We start from the raw sequence: 16,052 nt of genomic DNA, 5'->3' as shown, positions 1-16,052 counted from the left end.
CTCCCTCCCTTTTCCAAAAAGTTTTCCAACCCTCCCAGAGAAGAGAGGAGGAGGAGGAAGAGGAGGAGGGACAGTTGGGACTATTTTCTCTTCCTCCCCCACAGTGGAAGAAAAGGGGAAATAGCAACTAGACCCCGGCCATCAGGCTTAGGAAGGGGAAAAGAGAAAGGAAACACTTTTCCTTTGTCACCGATTTGGGGCCCCCACCCCAACACACGCACTGTGCCACCCCCACTTGCTGTTGTGCGGATTTATGCGGTTGGAATTCTCACAATCCCAAGGGCAGTGCTGGGAGTTGTAGTCCAACGGGCTGGATGCAAGTCCTGACCAGCGGGGGGGAAAAACACCTCTTGATTGTAACCTGAAATTAGTTCTGCCTGCCACCCATGCAAAATCACCGCACAGCACTCGTTTTGCAGCAAAAGATAAATGCTTGTCGGGGGGGGGGGAACCACGGGTGCAAAACACACAGGTGTAAATAAAAAGTACAAGTAGTTGACGTAAAGTAAAAAAAAACAACACATCGGAATATGGTAGAGATGGCGCTGAGGTTATATGAGTGTTTATTGTTTAAATGGGATTATTTCAGTTTTTCATGAGAGGTTTTTAAGCTTTTCCCCCCCTTCTTTCTTAACGTTATTATATTGTTCTTGTGTGTTTTAATATTTTTAATTGTTAGCCTCACAAGAAGGGCAACTGTATAAATGTGGTAAATAGATCAGGTTGAGCATGATTAAATAAATCCTCTAGTTGAGTCCTGGTGATTAAAATGGACATAACTTTGCCAATTTTTGGCAGTAGTACAGAAACGATAAAGACACTCGTTCAAAAAAGAGGGACATTATACCGGACAGCACATAATTAGGCTACACATCACAAACTACTTAAGATGTATGATTGTTGTTTTTTTAAATAAATAAAATAGGCATAAATACAAGAAAGAATTAAGAGAGAAACTTCTTGTCCATTCTTCTAATCCTGTCAATCACTCCAGAATGTTACTTTCCAGTGTCTTTATCTCCCTAAAACCTGTTCTTGAATGTAATCGTTGAAATCATGATTGCATGTGATTGCTGGTTCTACTCGCTATTTAAAGCTAATATACACAATAGTGCTCATTGGCAGGAACACCCTTCCCCTTCTATGGACTCAACTTCCCTACTTTTTTTCTAAAATTTTCATTTTAATTAAAATTAAAACTTTGTAAGACTGGATTTGAAATAAAAATGTATACAAATGATGAACATGTCATTCCTAAAATGCATACACTTCTACTCATATTTGAGGCAAAAGAATGATTATTTAATGTTTAATATTTTCATTTTTAACAATGATTGATTATATATGTATACACACACACACATATATAAATATATGGTGTTTTGTTTGAATGTTGCATACCACTTGAAGTCACTTTTTGTGAGATGGGTGGAGATACAAGTTTGATAAATAAAAAGTGAAAGAATTGTAGGGGATTGTCCTTGATTTGCAGTTGCTTACTTAGCAATGAAAGTTACAACCAACCTGAAAAACAGGACTTACGACCCAGATTCAAAGATATCAACAGTCAACCCCCCTCCAAACTTCAGCTGCTTGGCAACACAGCTGCATTTATAGCCTTTTGCAGGATGCACGATTCACATGACCATGCTTTATCAAACAGTCTTGCACTTCCAGTTTTTGCTTTGCTTAACAACCACATCATTTGCTTAACAATCTGGTTAACTGGTACAGAATGCAGCTGCGTGGGGGATAGAGGGACCGTCTCGGAGCTTCCATATAACACCTCCTGCGCAAGCTGCACTGGTTGCCGGTGGTCTTCCGGGTGCAATTCAAGGTGTTGGTGATCACCTTTAAAGCGCTCCATGGCATGGGACCAGGTTACTTACGGGACTGCCTACTGCCGCCAATAGCCTCCCATCGACCTGTGCGCTCCCAGAGGGAGGGTCTCCTCGGGGTGCCGTCAGCTAAACAATGTCGGCTGGCGGCCCCCAGGGGAAGAGCCTTCTCTGTGGGGGCACCTACCCTATGGAACGAACTGCCTCTGGGGCTACACCTTCTTCCCGACCTCCGGGCCTTTAAGCGCGAGCTCAAGACTTTTTTGTTTCACCGAATTGGCCTAAAGATAATTTTTAATGGGTGGTTTTATTACTTGTTATTTTAATATTCGGCCTATGGATTAAGATTTTTAAATTTCAAATATTGTGTTTTAATTTTTGTATATGTCTTTTTAACTTGGCTGTAAACCGCCCTGAGTCTTCGGGGAAGAGCGGTATAGAAATGTAAATAATAAATAAATAAATAAATAAACAATTGTGAATTCACTTATAAACTACTGTGATTTCCTCAAGAACAACTACTGCAAAAAATCGTAAAATCAGTCAGTCATGTACAACTCCAGCAGGAGAGATGACACATGCGCCTCTAGGCCTGCACAAAACCATGTGGGGCTGCTTCATTTGAGCCAACTGATGTTTCTGGATACTTTGAAAGGGCAGCCCCATGAGGAGCGTGTTTGCAATAATATTGTTAAGCAGTATTTCCTTTTCTCGTGAGTAATCTAAACTTTGAGTAAATTTGTTCATGGAAGTGTTGGAAGAAATATCCTTCTGGGTTCAGTTCCAAGTGGGGAAAAAGATACTGGATTCATGGAAGTTGCTTGGAAAGAAGCTTTATTGATGAACAGGATCACATAGCTTGGAGATATTGGGTGAAAAAAAGGGGAGAGATGCTGAGAGTTCCTGGGTTTTATACCCTCTCTGGCTTTGAACTTCCTGGGGCACAGGAAGAGTATCCTGATTGGTTAATGTTGTAGGTTGTCTGTGTGTTAAGTTTGGTTGAATCTTGCTGGGTGATGCAATGAAGGGCAATTAAATGGCTCTGCCTGAAGGAGGTAGATCTTTGTTATGTAAAATAGACTGGCCCAGGCTTTAATGGCCCATTAACAAAGGTGGGGGGGCTGAGTTTCTGCCTCCCTTTTAGGGGAAATATTCTGCCCTTTTAATATTTCCTAAAATATTTCATTGTTCTAGGAGTGGGTGGATTTTAACTTCTTTCAGAAGTCTTCTGTAAGAATTACAAATCCCAAAGTCTTTAACAAAAAACTATCTACTATTGACCTCACCCCATTCCTAAGAGGTCTAAAGGGGCGTGCATAAGAGCACAAACCTGCCTACCGTTCCCTGTCCTATTGTTCCTCTTCATTATATCCAATTAATATAGTTATTACATACTTTTGCTCATATATATGCTTATATATTATATAGATATTTCATGTTCATGCTTATATATACTGTTATGACAAAATAAATAAAATAAAATAAAAAATATATTCTCTTTGAACTGAATTGTCTCAAAATAAAGGATTTATTCCACACATCTGTCCCACACACTGTACTTCAGAAATTTTCTTATCTCTTTCACTTTATTAAGAAAATTACAAATGCTGGGAGATTCTTTTTTTTTCTATCAACAGCCTATATTTCTGCCTTAGAAAATTTGGTTGGTTCTTATTTCACTATTAAGAGAGCTGTTAACATTGCTCTTCCACTTCTGCCTTCTCTAAGACTATTTTTCTTACTTTTAATTTTGATGTTTGTTATCTTCTAAAACTTTGTCAATTGTTTTAAGGTTTTAAATTATAACTCACCTAGCCATCCTACCAGGATCAAAAAATAATCCAGAAATAACGTTGTAAAATTATATAATGAGGACATATATTCACATCATTGCAAGATGTCTGCTCAATAATTTATTATTTTTATAATTACAATAAAAGAATTATTAAAATTAAATTGTCTAAGGATAAGATGTATATTAATTTAACAATAGCCCATTTCAAGTACTATATGCAGGCATTGTTTACATTAATTTAACAACATACCGACAAAATCAATTACATTCAGTTTGCAAGTAATTTCTAATGCTCTTAACAATAATGGAATTCCAACACAGCAATACTTAAAACAAATTCCTCTATTTACCAGAATTAATTGAATAACATGAGCAGTCACTCACAGAATGAAGGTACTCCAAAAACATGGTACAAAACATAGATATGACGATTCAAAGGATTCACAATCAAATAGGCAAAATTTTGTTCATGGCTGTTCGATGTAGGATAACAAAGACCACCTGCATCCTAGAAGACAAAACATTACTCATTAATATAATCTATATATTAAGATGGTAAAATAATCGCTTTCTGATTATAATTTTGAAACAATGATTTAAATTTCATGAGGAAATAGGAGTCAAAAATATGTGTCCATTTGTATTAGGAAAATACAAATACAATGTGAAAATTATAACTTAGATAAAGAAAACCTAATGGTGTAACCTTCCTTTAACACTTTCCAAGTGTTTTACCAGTATGTTTAAAATACTTGACATGTATTTACACAGAAAATCCTCTAAAAATATAAATCAATAGTGCAGTAACATTCTTGTTAATTACATTTATTCTTTTCTTTAAGTTCAGGGGAACTGCAAACGCAAGTTAATCTAAAATAAGTGCCAGTTTGGTGGAATGGTTAAGCCAGGGGTCTGCAAATGTGGCTCTTTTAAGACTTGTGGACTTCAACTCCCAGAGTTCCTCAGCAAAGCTGCCTTTGCAGACCCCTGGGTTAAGGCATCAGGTTAGAAACCAGGAGATTATGAGTTCTGGTCCCACCTTAAGTAAAAATACCACCTGAGTGACTTAAGCTAGTTTCTCTTAGTTTTCAAAAAAAGCCAATGGCAAATCATTTCTGAAATCTTGTTAAGAAAAATGCAGGGACTTGTCCATGGAGTTGCTACAGCCAACTCACCATGGCTAACTCGCCATAGCCAACTTTTCATGACCATCTCGCCACAAGGCAACTCGCTGCGGGACAAGAGTTACAGTAATATCAAAGAAATGGTGGGATAGAATCATTAAATAAAGAATGCAAAAGGATGGACCGAATGGAATGTGAATGGCAAAAATTAAAATGATTTTTATTTAGCTTAAATAATTAAATAGAATTGTTAAATTGTCCTGCAGTGAGTTGATAGTGGACAGTTGTCCTGCAGCGAGTTGGCCATGGTGAGTTGGCTGCAGCAAGGTGGCTGTGGCAAGTTGTCCCATTCCCTGCCAGGAGTCATGCAGGAGACATAAATCAGAAATTCTAGTAGTAGAGAAGGACCAGAAGACAGTGATGGTCATAGATGTAGCAATGCCAAGTGAAGCAACATCAGGAAAAAGAATGAGAAGCTGGAAAAGTATCAGGGCCTGAAGGAGAAACTAGAGATGATATGGAAAGTAAACATCATGAAGTGATAGGAGCACTTGGGGCTGTGATTCCTAAGCTGGGAGAATGACTCCAGCAGATCCCTGGAACAGTACCAGAACTCAACCATATTCAATTCTACTAAACAGACACAGCATTTTCCATGAGTTACAATTCGGTCTACTTAAAACTATATTATGATCAATTAAAGATCCCAAAACTTGTTTAAAAACTAAGACAAAATTATCTGATCAACCACAATCTAAAAAGGTAAGAAAAACATAAATGTAAAAGGTTTGGCTCATCTTTAGAAGAACTAGATTAACTGAAAAAGCACTGCCCTGGTATTACAATTTTAATTACCAAAATTAAAAATATTCTAAATCATTTTTTTCTTGTTCCAAAATGAATCAGGGTTGTTTATTACCTCCTAGCTGATCTTTAGTCACCACATGTATATGTCTGACCACTCTAGCACTTAGATGGAAAATCCTCATGCAGTAGAAGGTTCCATAAAAAAGGGTGACTTCAGCTTTGAAATCACCTAGTTTATTTAGAATAGAATAGAATAGAATAGAATAGAATAGAATAGAATAGAATAGAATAGAATAGAATAGAACAGAACAGAACAGAACAGAACAGAACAGAACAGAATAGAATAGAATTTGTTATTGGCCAAGTGTGATTGGACACACAAGGAATTTGTCTTGGTGCATACCTTCATCAAGGTACAGTACAACACTTACAACACTTAATGATAGTCATATCATTGGATTAAACAGGAAAGAGAAAAGGATAACCATCAACAAGGGTGGATGGACTCAGTTACAGTGATGAAGATCAAAAGGACCAGGTTAGGGCATACTATCATAGGAAGAACGTTCTAGTCACCAACATTCAAAATTGACTTGCTGGCACATACCCTGTTTCCCCGAAAATAAGACCCTGTCATATTTTTTTGAACCCTGAAATAAGTGCTTGGCCTTATTGCCATGCGCTCAAAAGCCCGATTGGGCTTATTATCAGGGGCTGTCTTATTTGGGGGGAAACAAGGTAATAAATAACATTCTGGGCAACCATAATAAAAAAAACCTAGATAATGCATACAGAGCACGGTTACCAGAATTTTTCCCAATCACTTCATAATAGCAATAATTATTGTTAAGAAAAAAAGAGGGGGACTGAGAATGTAAAGTCAGCAACATTTTGAGCTGTTACCCAATTCTTCTCCCATAGGGAAGTGTTCGAGAAATGATTTTTTTTTCCTGTAACACCTGGCCATATCCAACGCATTAATTATTTGTTACTTGCTTTCTTCAAATATAGTTTCAGAGACCTAGTTCTCTCAGAATTATTAAGAATAACAGAGAATTCTATATTATTAGATTATTAATTATAACTAGACAACCTGTGACTTGTTGGACCTATTTCGTTACCTCAAATACCTTCTTTTATGTACACTGAAAGTATATGCACCAAGACAAATTCCTTGTGTGTCCAATCACACTTGGCCAATAAAAAATTCTATTCTATTCTATTCTATTCTATTCTATTCTATTCTATTCTATTCTATTCTATTCTATTCTATTCTATTCTGTCTTCAATAATGATAGAACTTCTAATGTATTTGAAAAGGTGTTAAAATTTGGGAAGAAATTCAAATATGTATCTGCCTTGAAAGTAGCCCAAGTTGAACCATATAGCACAGGAATCCTCAATCCCCAGACCATGAACAGGTACCTGTGGGTTATTAGGAACAGGGCCGCACAGCTGGAGATGAGTGACAGGCGAGCAAGCAAACACAAACTGCACATGCGTGGGATCTAGGCTGCGTGTTCGGTCTCCCCCTCCCCCAGTCTGTGGAAAATTTTTCTTCCAGAGTTTTGGACACATTCGGTAAGGTAGCCCATATGAGGCATTTTGGTCCCAAAACTGTTGTCCCTATGGTGCCCAGTTAAAGGTTGTGGGAATGAAAGTTGTAGTAGTATAGAGATGAATGAATTGGTACTCTCCTGAAAATGGGTGTTATGATTTTGTTGCTGTTACTAAACTATTAAGACACTACACTATCTCTTTAGCTAGTTCTTAAGTACATTTATTTTAATGCCGGAAAGTGAGACTTCATCTTTTATGTGGAACATACTTTGCAAATCCTTTAGCTTTCTCAATTGTGCCATAGTTGGATATATTTGCCAAACACCATCATAGTATTAAACGTGCTTAGTGCTTTTTTTGCAGGGGGGAGGGGGATAACAAAGTTATAGATCTAGTGCTTTCAAAGTGAAAAATGTGTGTCACTTTTGTATGTAAGTGAGATGAACAATTTAAAAAGTGTGATAAACATTTATTATAAGCCCCACTAGCTTCAATTCAAGAGGCAATTTGGGGTAGTCGTTAAGGCAGCAGGCAGTGGGACCATGAGTTCTGGTCACACCTTAGCCATGAAGCCAGTTGGGTGACCTTTGGCCAGTCTCTTTCTCTCAGTTCTAGGAATAAAGAGGCAAGGACTAATGGCTTCTGAAAAACCATGCCATGAAAACTGCAGAGACTTGTCCACGCAATTGCCAGGTGTCAAAAAGTGACTCAAAGGCAGAAAACAAAAACAAACTTCAGTTAGACTAATTTTCTAATTCTGAAATTGGCAACACTGCATGCATGTGCATCACAATGCAGCCAGACAACTGCCTGGCTCCTTAACATGTGCGTGTGTACACAATCTCTCTCACGCACACACAAACACACACACGCGCGCACACACACACACAGAGGGTTATAGACCTATGCATGCAGGTAAAAAAGATCTCTAGAGGCTTGTTTTTGCGTGGTGGAGGGAAGAAGGTGAGATGGCAGAGAATGTGGTTCCCCTCCCCACCCCCACCCCTGGATCTGGGATTATGTTTGTGTTGGATGGGAGAATTTTCTCTGTGTGGTCTCTGTGCAGGGATTGAGTTGCAAATTAAATAGGAAAATAACTTGGCCTGAAAGATTTAAAACTGCAGATCAGAATAAGTGTTTCTTACAAAGGCATCAAAACCCCATTAAGAAAACATCAACTCCCTCCTTTGGAAAAGCAAACTCTGTAATCTGGATGATCTCTGTCCTTTTCCTCTGAAATATGCTACAGTCAATTCACAAATTTAACTATTAACTTATATTTTAAAGGCTGCATTGTGAGCTTCATAAATGAAAAATAAAATATTCCTAGCAGACTACTTCAGGCATACAGATACATTTAACAGAGATTAACAGAGTTAGAAAGGACCTTGTAGGTCATCTAGTCCAACCCTTCCACCCACCCCACTCAGCAGGAGACCCTACACCATTTCTGACAAATGGCAGTCCAATCTCTTCTTGAAAGTCTCAAGTGATGAAGCTCCCACAACCTCTGATGGCAAGTTGTTCCATTGGCTGATCGTTCCCACTGTGAGAAAATTTCTCTTTATTTCCAGGTTGAATCTCTCCTAGTTCAGTTTCCATCCATTATTCCTTTTCTGGCCTACAAGTGCTTCAGAAAATAGCTTGACCCCTTCCTCTCTGTGGCAGCCCCTCAAATATTGGAACACTGCTATCATGTCTCCCCTGATCCTTCTCTTCACTATATTAGCCATGCCCAGTTACTGTAACCGTTTTTCATATGTTTTAGTCTCCAGTCCCCTAATCATCCTGGTTGCTCTTCTCTGCACTTTATCTAGAGTCTCAACATCTTTTTATAGTGTGGTGACCAAAACTGGATGTAGTACTTTAGATGTGGTCTTACTAAGGCTTTATAGAGTGGCATTAGTACCTCCCTTGATCTTATCCCTCTGTTAATGCAGTTTAGGATTGCATTGGCTTTTTTGGCTGCCGCTACACACTGCTGGCTCATATTTAGTGGTTGTCCACTAAGAATCCAAGATCCCTCTCACAGTTACTGCTATTAAGCCTGGTTTCACCCAGTCTGTATATGTACTTTTGGTTTTTCTTGCCTAAGTGTAGGACTTTACTTTTCTCTACATTGAATTTCATTTAATGAGATACAGTACATGAAGTAAATATCTAGCCATCCATCCAACCATTCATCTATCCATCTGTAGTTCTATGCTAAGTTACAAGTATTTCAGTCAACTAATTTCATTTACAAATTTCTCACAACTGTATAAAATGTGTTAACCTTTGGTCCCTAAATCTGTAGAAAAGTATACTGGCATCAATTGTATGGTCCTGATTGCTGAGTCTTAAGTTTGCTTTCATAATGTTACTGTCCTTAATGCATGGGAAAGGTGGTGGAAAGTAATTGGGAAATTCCTGATTCACAATTTCCCCACTTATCAAGGTCATGTTCATATAGGAAAAGTAATCACCAAGTCACTATTTATAATCATGGAAAGCACTTGGTTTAGCCATCTGTCAAAACATGATCTCAAGACAACTGATCTGTGGAATAGGTAGTGGCGGCTTGATAAAAAGAGATGCTCTCCTACTTCACTGGGCAATTGTCTTCTTCTGCTTAAATCCGTTCTCCCCCACTGATCAGATTGCAAGGAATAGAAGGATGTTACATTGCTTAAATGCTCTTTATGAGTATCCCAAAGTCCACTAAGTGAATGTTGGATTAGAACTGGTCTATTATGGGACGCGGTGGCTCAGTGGCTAAAATTCTGAGCTTGTCGATTTAAAGATCGGCAGTTCAGCAGTTCAAATCCCTAGTGCCACGTAACAGGATGGGCTCCCGTTACTTGTCTCAGCTTCTGCCAACCTAGCAGTTCAAAAGCACGTAAAAAATGCAAGTCGAAAAATAGGGACCACCTTTGGTGGGAAGGTAACAGCGTACCATGCGCCTTTGGCATTTAGTCATGCCGGCCACATGACTACGGAGACGTTTTCAGACAGCGCTGGCTTTTCGGGTTTGAAACAGAGATGAGCACCGCCCCCTAGAGTCGGGAGCCACTAGCACATATGTGCGAGGGGATCCTTTACCTTATTATTATGGGACATCTTTTTTTGTTTTAGAACAGGTGGGCAAGCAGCTCAAATCTTAAGAGAATCATTATCATCATTAGAGACCTCAAAGAGTCATGTGTGAATATGATTTGAATTCATAACCTCCTCTTTTTCTATTTTGGTTTGATATCTTACCTACCATGTGATTTTTTTTTTCGAAATTAAGCATTCTTTCTTATTTATTCGTAAATACATTCATCTCTACAGTTCAAAAACACAAACATCAAAATGAGATGATGGGAATGCAATCATGTCAGGATATGTGCCCCAGATGGTTTTATTTTTGCACTGACCATTCTCCATCAGTTGAAGTATCTCACACAGCTCAAATGGAGTTTTTAAGTTGCCTGACAGGCACAGGGTAGCTGTGAGGTGAAACGGGAAGGAACTTTCCTGCAACACCATATAATCAGCCCCTATAATCAGTACATTGTTAATGAAGCACCCTGTATTATATTCATTGTAAACACTGAGAAGAGACAAAATAGTACTTCAAAAGTGTAACAGCTTGAGACAGTTTTAAGCTGTCTACACTGCAGACTGGGAATGAGCCAAAAGCAGTATCATAAAAACATGTCATTTAAGATTAGTAAGACATGTTTGTGCTGCAGTTATTGCAACATGAGGATGAACCCTGACTCAACACAAATCAGGCTATTTGCCTCACACAAAAGCGTTCTGCATGAAATATAAAGGTTTTCCAAATGAATCTTGATAGAATTTGTAACCAAGTTGCACAGTTAGCTCTCCATTTGGTAAACTGGAATAATTTTCACTTCATATATTTGTCATTAAAATAGCCTCAGAACTGCCAGACATTTTGATATTTAAATCATAAGCATGGCATAACTCTCATATCTGTTCCACATTAATCCAGAAAGCTACTAAAGAAAAATGTAAAGTTAATAGATATATCATCCTAATCTCCAAAAGTTAAATGCATAATACAATTTATTTTTAAGTGATAACATTCTCATCATTCTATGTTAAAATTGAACAGCCGTCTCTAAATAGAGTGGAGGGATATGACACCACCTGTCTCCTGTTTACAACACAGTCCTTTCAGCCATCTCAAGAAGTTCCACACCCATTGGCCCTCTGATTCAGGTGACTTTGAGGGTGGTGGTAAACTTCCAAGTGGCCTCAACAACTCTCAGAGAGGTAACAACCAGACAGTTGCAAAGAATATAAATCCTTCCATTCCCACCAGTCAATTAGAACTGAAGAAGCTTCTTGGATGAGAAGTGAAACATTTTCAAGGAACACCCCCACCCCCCAAGAAAATCCAGTTTCCTTTTGGAAAAGCACCTTTGGGACAACCGTGACCTGGATGATTGAGAACCTCCATAAATGTGTGTGATTGTGTTTGTGTGCTGGTATATATTATACACCAATCTGTTAAACTTGTTACCAAAGAGATTCAGTTTAAAAATAAACAATGATACTTGTTTGCATTACTCTTACGTGTAATCTTATTTCAAATTATATTGAAAAATGTTATGCATTTAATGCTGCTCTAACAAGATACTTACATACACACAGACTTTAAAGACAGTAGATACTATGTTAATGTTCTTGGTTTCAGGATCCTTTTGTACACTGAAATTCATAAAAAATACAAAACAGTTTTTTAATAAAGTCAGTTAGGCTACTTAAAACTTACATTTTACACTTTGAGGTATTTATCCAAGGTCTAAAAAATAAAACAAACTCTTAAGTTAAACTGATTCCTAACAAGATGATCAAATTAAAACAAAATTTTAAAAAATCAAATTAGGTTTTCAGGAGCAACAACAGAAAACCTCTATGTTGTAAGTGGGATCATGAAATACATTAGACAAAGAAAAAAGTGCGGAAGAAAAGTCTGAAATAGTTAAGTAGGATATAATTAGACCTTATTTTACCTTTCACCAACCAAGACAGAATATCTGCTATAGCCTTTCCTGAAGAGAAGCATGTATTTATGTAAGGTTCTCCATGATATATGCTGTGCATGGTATATTTATAAGCTTTATTTAGAAATGCTAGTTTGTACAAAATTCAACAGCTAAGTGAACTAGGATGGGAGTGTAGCTAGCATCTTATTGTTGTTCAGTCACTAAGTTGTATCTGACTCTTTGTGACCCCATAGCATGCCAGCCCCCCCCCCCCGCCCCACTGTCTGCTTGAGTCTGCATAAACTCATCCCTTAGTGTGTTGATGACATTATCTAACCATATCATTTTCTGCCATCTCCTTCTCCTTTTGCCTTCCCAACATCAGGGTGTTTTTTTTTTCAATGAGTCCTCTCTTCCCATTTGGTGGCCAAAGCATTTGAGATTCAGCCAACAGCAGGGTCTTTTTCAATGAGCCCTCTCTTCTCAAAAAGTATTTGAGCTTCAGCTTCAGTATCTGTCCTTCCAACTGACAGTCAGAGTTGACTTCCTTTAGGATTGACTGATTTGATTTCCTTGCAGTCTAAGGGACCCCTAGAGTCCTCTCCAACAAGCTAGCCTTAAATCAACTGCAGTAGTTACCAAACCTGACACTGTCACCAACACATTTTGAGTACCTTTTCCATTGGCAGTTAGACAAGGGCATTTTATATTGCTGTATCTTGACTTTGAATTTCCAAGGACACTTGCCTGGCACAAATTCTGGATTTTTTTTCTCCAGCAGTAGGAAAGCATTTTCTTGGGACAGACAATTCAAATGCTGAATTTTATATTGTATCAATTTACTTTTTTATATTCTTTTGATACAATTGTTACTTTTTTAAAAAAAAAATTAAATGTTGAGTTTTTACCTGAAGATCTGGGTGAACAGTTGAAAAGTAAATGGAGAAATTGGTTACGTATAAGGAACAAACCTTACTAGATCCTTATATAAAGATTTTGTGGTTTCTAAGTATGGGCCGAGATCATCTTCATATTGACAGAAAGCTCCTCCAAGGCAAAGGTGTTTAAAGATGCAAAAAAGAAACTCTTGACGGTCTAAGTGACTGAATAAGTCATAGTGGTCTGAATCATCCAGAAGAAGTACCTTGGGTGAAACAAAAAACGAAAGGCAAAGTCAGGTGGGAAGTATTTTAATTACCTCAGATATACAAATATAAATTCCCAAAGTGTTTTCTATATAGGCAAACAGATTAGGGGAGTTGTACATAGATTAAGTGGTACATATCTTCCAACGAATGGTGACAACAGAAGAACAAGAAATGAGTTTTAGGAAAACTGGGCCACATTCTGAATGAATGTCATCTGAGGACAAATTGTTCATCAGTTGACCTGAATGATGAGTAGATATAAGAGAGAACATAAAACAGATTGGGGCATTCGAAGAACTAGGAATGAGAATGGCGATGGATGAATATCTGCTTAGAAAAATATCTATTTCAACTACGTGGTTTAAGTTAAAACTTTTCATGCTACCTGTGGCAAGTGAATGAAAAAATACAGACAGACAGATACACACACAGACATTTTTTTTGTTTCTGTAATAAAATATTCAACAATCAATAATATATTAGGGTATCAGAGAGGCCCTGAATGTGCAACAAATTCTTGGTATGATCAACAGTATATCTTAGGGGCAAATGGACGTAGAAGAAAGGAAGTAAACTAAAGTGAAAATAGGATTAGAGCAGAATGCATATAATAAGTCCAGCATTAATATGCAGTATAATGACATGGATGGATGGGTTGGAATAAGATGAGAGAATTCAGAAAAAGTGATTGGGCAATTAAAGACTGGGGGAGAATGATAATAGAATAGCGGATAAAATGCAAAGTAGACATGGGAAAAGAATATATTGAAGTTGCCTGATGAAAAGAACATTATAGGGTGTCATGGAATTGTGTGCATATGCATTAATAGGAAGTATATAAAATGCCTGAAAGAATAATAAAGTGAAAAAAGCTGTAGATAGGGGGAAAGAACACATATGAAAGTGGCTGCTAGAAAAAAATGAGGATGAAAGAAATATCTAATGTATATTAAAATATATTTACAAAGCATCTGGCTAAAGGGAACAAGAAACAGATTAAAAGAGGAAGAAATGACTCTGTGGTAGATGTTCAGTCTTTCAAAGAGGCATGCAATTGTGGCACTCTGTAAACTGCTTAGAGAGAGCTGTAAAGAACTATGAAGACCAGAGTAGAGTAGAGTAGAGTGGAGTGGAGTGGAATGGAGTGGAGTGGATTGAAGTGCAGTGCAGTGCAGTGCAGTGCAGTGCAGTGGAATAGAATAGAATAGAATAGAATAGAATAGAATAGAATAGAATAGAATAGAATAGAATAGAATAGTTCTTTATTGCCCAAGTGTGATTTGACACACAAGGAATTTGCATAAGCTCTCAGTATGCATACAATCAACGAAATGACATCATAAATCATAAGATACAATAATAAGATTCAACCAACAAAGTGGTAGTCATAAGATACCAGTAGGAGCAAGGTAATAGGAAAGATTAGAAGGATAATAGTAATACAGCCCTACTAAATGGGTAAATATCTTTATAGGTAAAACACTGCTCTGGGAATTTGGTGTTTAGCAGAGTGATGGCATGGAGTGGGGGAACTGTCTTTATGTCTAGTTGTTTTGGCATGCAATGCCCTATAGTGGTGTCCTGAGGGGAAGAGTTGAAACAATTTATGTTCAGGATGTGATGGGTCTGTAGATATCTTGTCAGCCCTTTTTCTGGCTTGTGTAGTATATAGGTCCTTAATGGAAGGCAGGCTGATTGTAAATGTTTTTTCTGCAAGCCCAACTATTTGTTGAAATCTGCGGTGACAAACCAGACAGTTACAGAAGTACAAGTGACAGATTCAACAATTCCTCTGTAGAACTGTATCAGCAGCTCCTATATAAATCTAAGTGTTATTGATATTGTTATTTCAATTATCCTGACATCTAATAGCCAGAAAATTAACACACTCTTTTTCTTCTCTTGCCGAGAAGAAAATAAAAAAAACTAATAGGGAAAGAGGTCATTAAGTGCATCTGAAAAAACATTTCTTGTAATTTGGATTGAAAAATTATGACAGTTATTGATGCACAAAATCAGAGAAGTGCAGTGTGGCTTTATGATAGGAGGGTCAGCAGACCAAACTTCTGTTCAACAGGTCATGGTGAAAGGCATGAATATGAGAAAATTTACTACAGGTTGTTGATTCAGACAAACTATGTGGTAAACTGAATAGAGTTGAATCATTGAGTGCTTACATGAATCTAGGATGGAAGGCTGGTTGTCTGCATGATGCAAGCACATCATTTGTAAGAATAAATCAAATGCTTAACTAATGGTTCAATACTAAGAGGAAATATGGCAAGGCAATGGAAAGAGAATGGTCATGGTGGAAGCACGGGCAGTTTGCAAGTATATCGAGAAAAATACAGAGCTGGATACTGAATGTTGTTGATATAAACTAGATTTATCTATTTTTCTTCCCCCCCCCCAATCAATCTTTAATTTCTCTGGCCTATTTCTGAGTAAGCAATATTATGCTTACTCTGAAAGGAAATAACATGATAGATATGTACATATGTTTGAAAAAAACAGCCTACTTGTTAAGATGGAAATGAGTCATACTTCTTGTGTGCTAAGCAATTCTGAACTATACTTTTCCTAGAAACATTATCATTTACACTTGGATTGCACATATTGAAACAGATATATTCCCTTGGTTCTTATAATTGTACATTTATAACCCTAGGAGACAATTAATCCACCCTTGAATCAGAGAACATTGCCTGGATCATGCTGGAAGAAAAATGGACAAACGGACCTATTGTTCCATTCTGCAAAGCTGGGTTATCAAAGAAGTGGAGCAGTTAAATATCAAC

The 16,052-nt window shown here is 37.5% G+C and overlaps 1 protein-coding gene across 1 annotated transcript in view; it reads right to left on the bottom strand.

Annotated features, from left to right (window-relative positions):
* Nucleotides 1-3,837: 3,837 nt before the first annotated feature.
* Nucleotides 3,838-16,052, bottom strand: part of CFAP300 (cilia and flagella associated protein 300) — a 30,044-nt gene continuing 17,829 nt past the window's right edge. Inside the window, exons 5-7 of the mRNA XM_058185642.1 lie at nucleotides 13,078-13,250; nucleotides 11,762-11,828; nucleotides 3,838-4,141 (exon numbers count right to left, since the gene is read on the bottom strand). Of these exons, the coding sequence (XP_058041625.1) occupies nucleotides 4,010-4,141; nucleotides 11,762-11,828; nucleotides 13,078-13,250 (372 nt within the window). The 3' untranslated portion in view covers nucleotides 3,838-4,009. The remainder of the gene's footprint in view (nucleotides 4,142-11,761; nucleotides 11,829-13,077; nucleotides 13,251-16,052) is intronic.

Source organism: Ahaetulla prasina, chromosome 5 (genome assembly GCF_028640845.1).
Source record: "Ahaetulla prasina isolate Xishuangbanna chromosome 5, ASM2864084v1, whole genome shotgun sequence".
In the NCBI taxonomy this organism is placed as follows: domain Eukaryota; kingdom Metazoa; phylum Chordata; class Lepidosauria; order Squamata; family Colubridae; genus Ahaetulla; species Ahaetulla prasina.
This window is presented reverse-complemented; position numbering and strand designations above follow the sequence as displayed.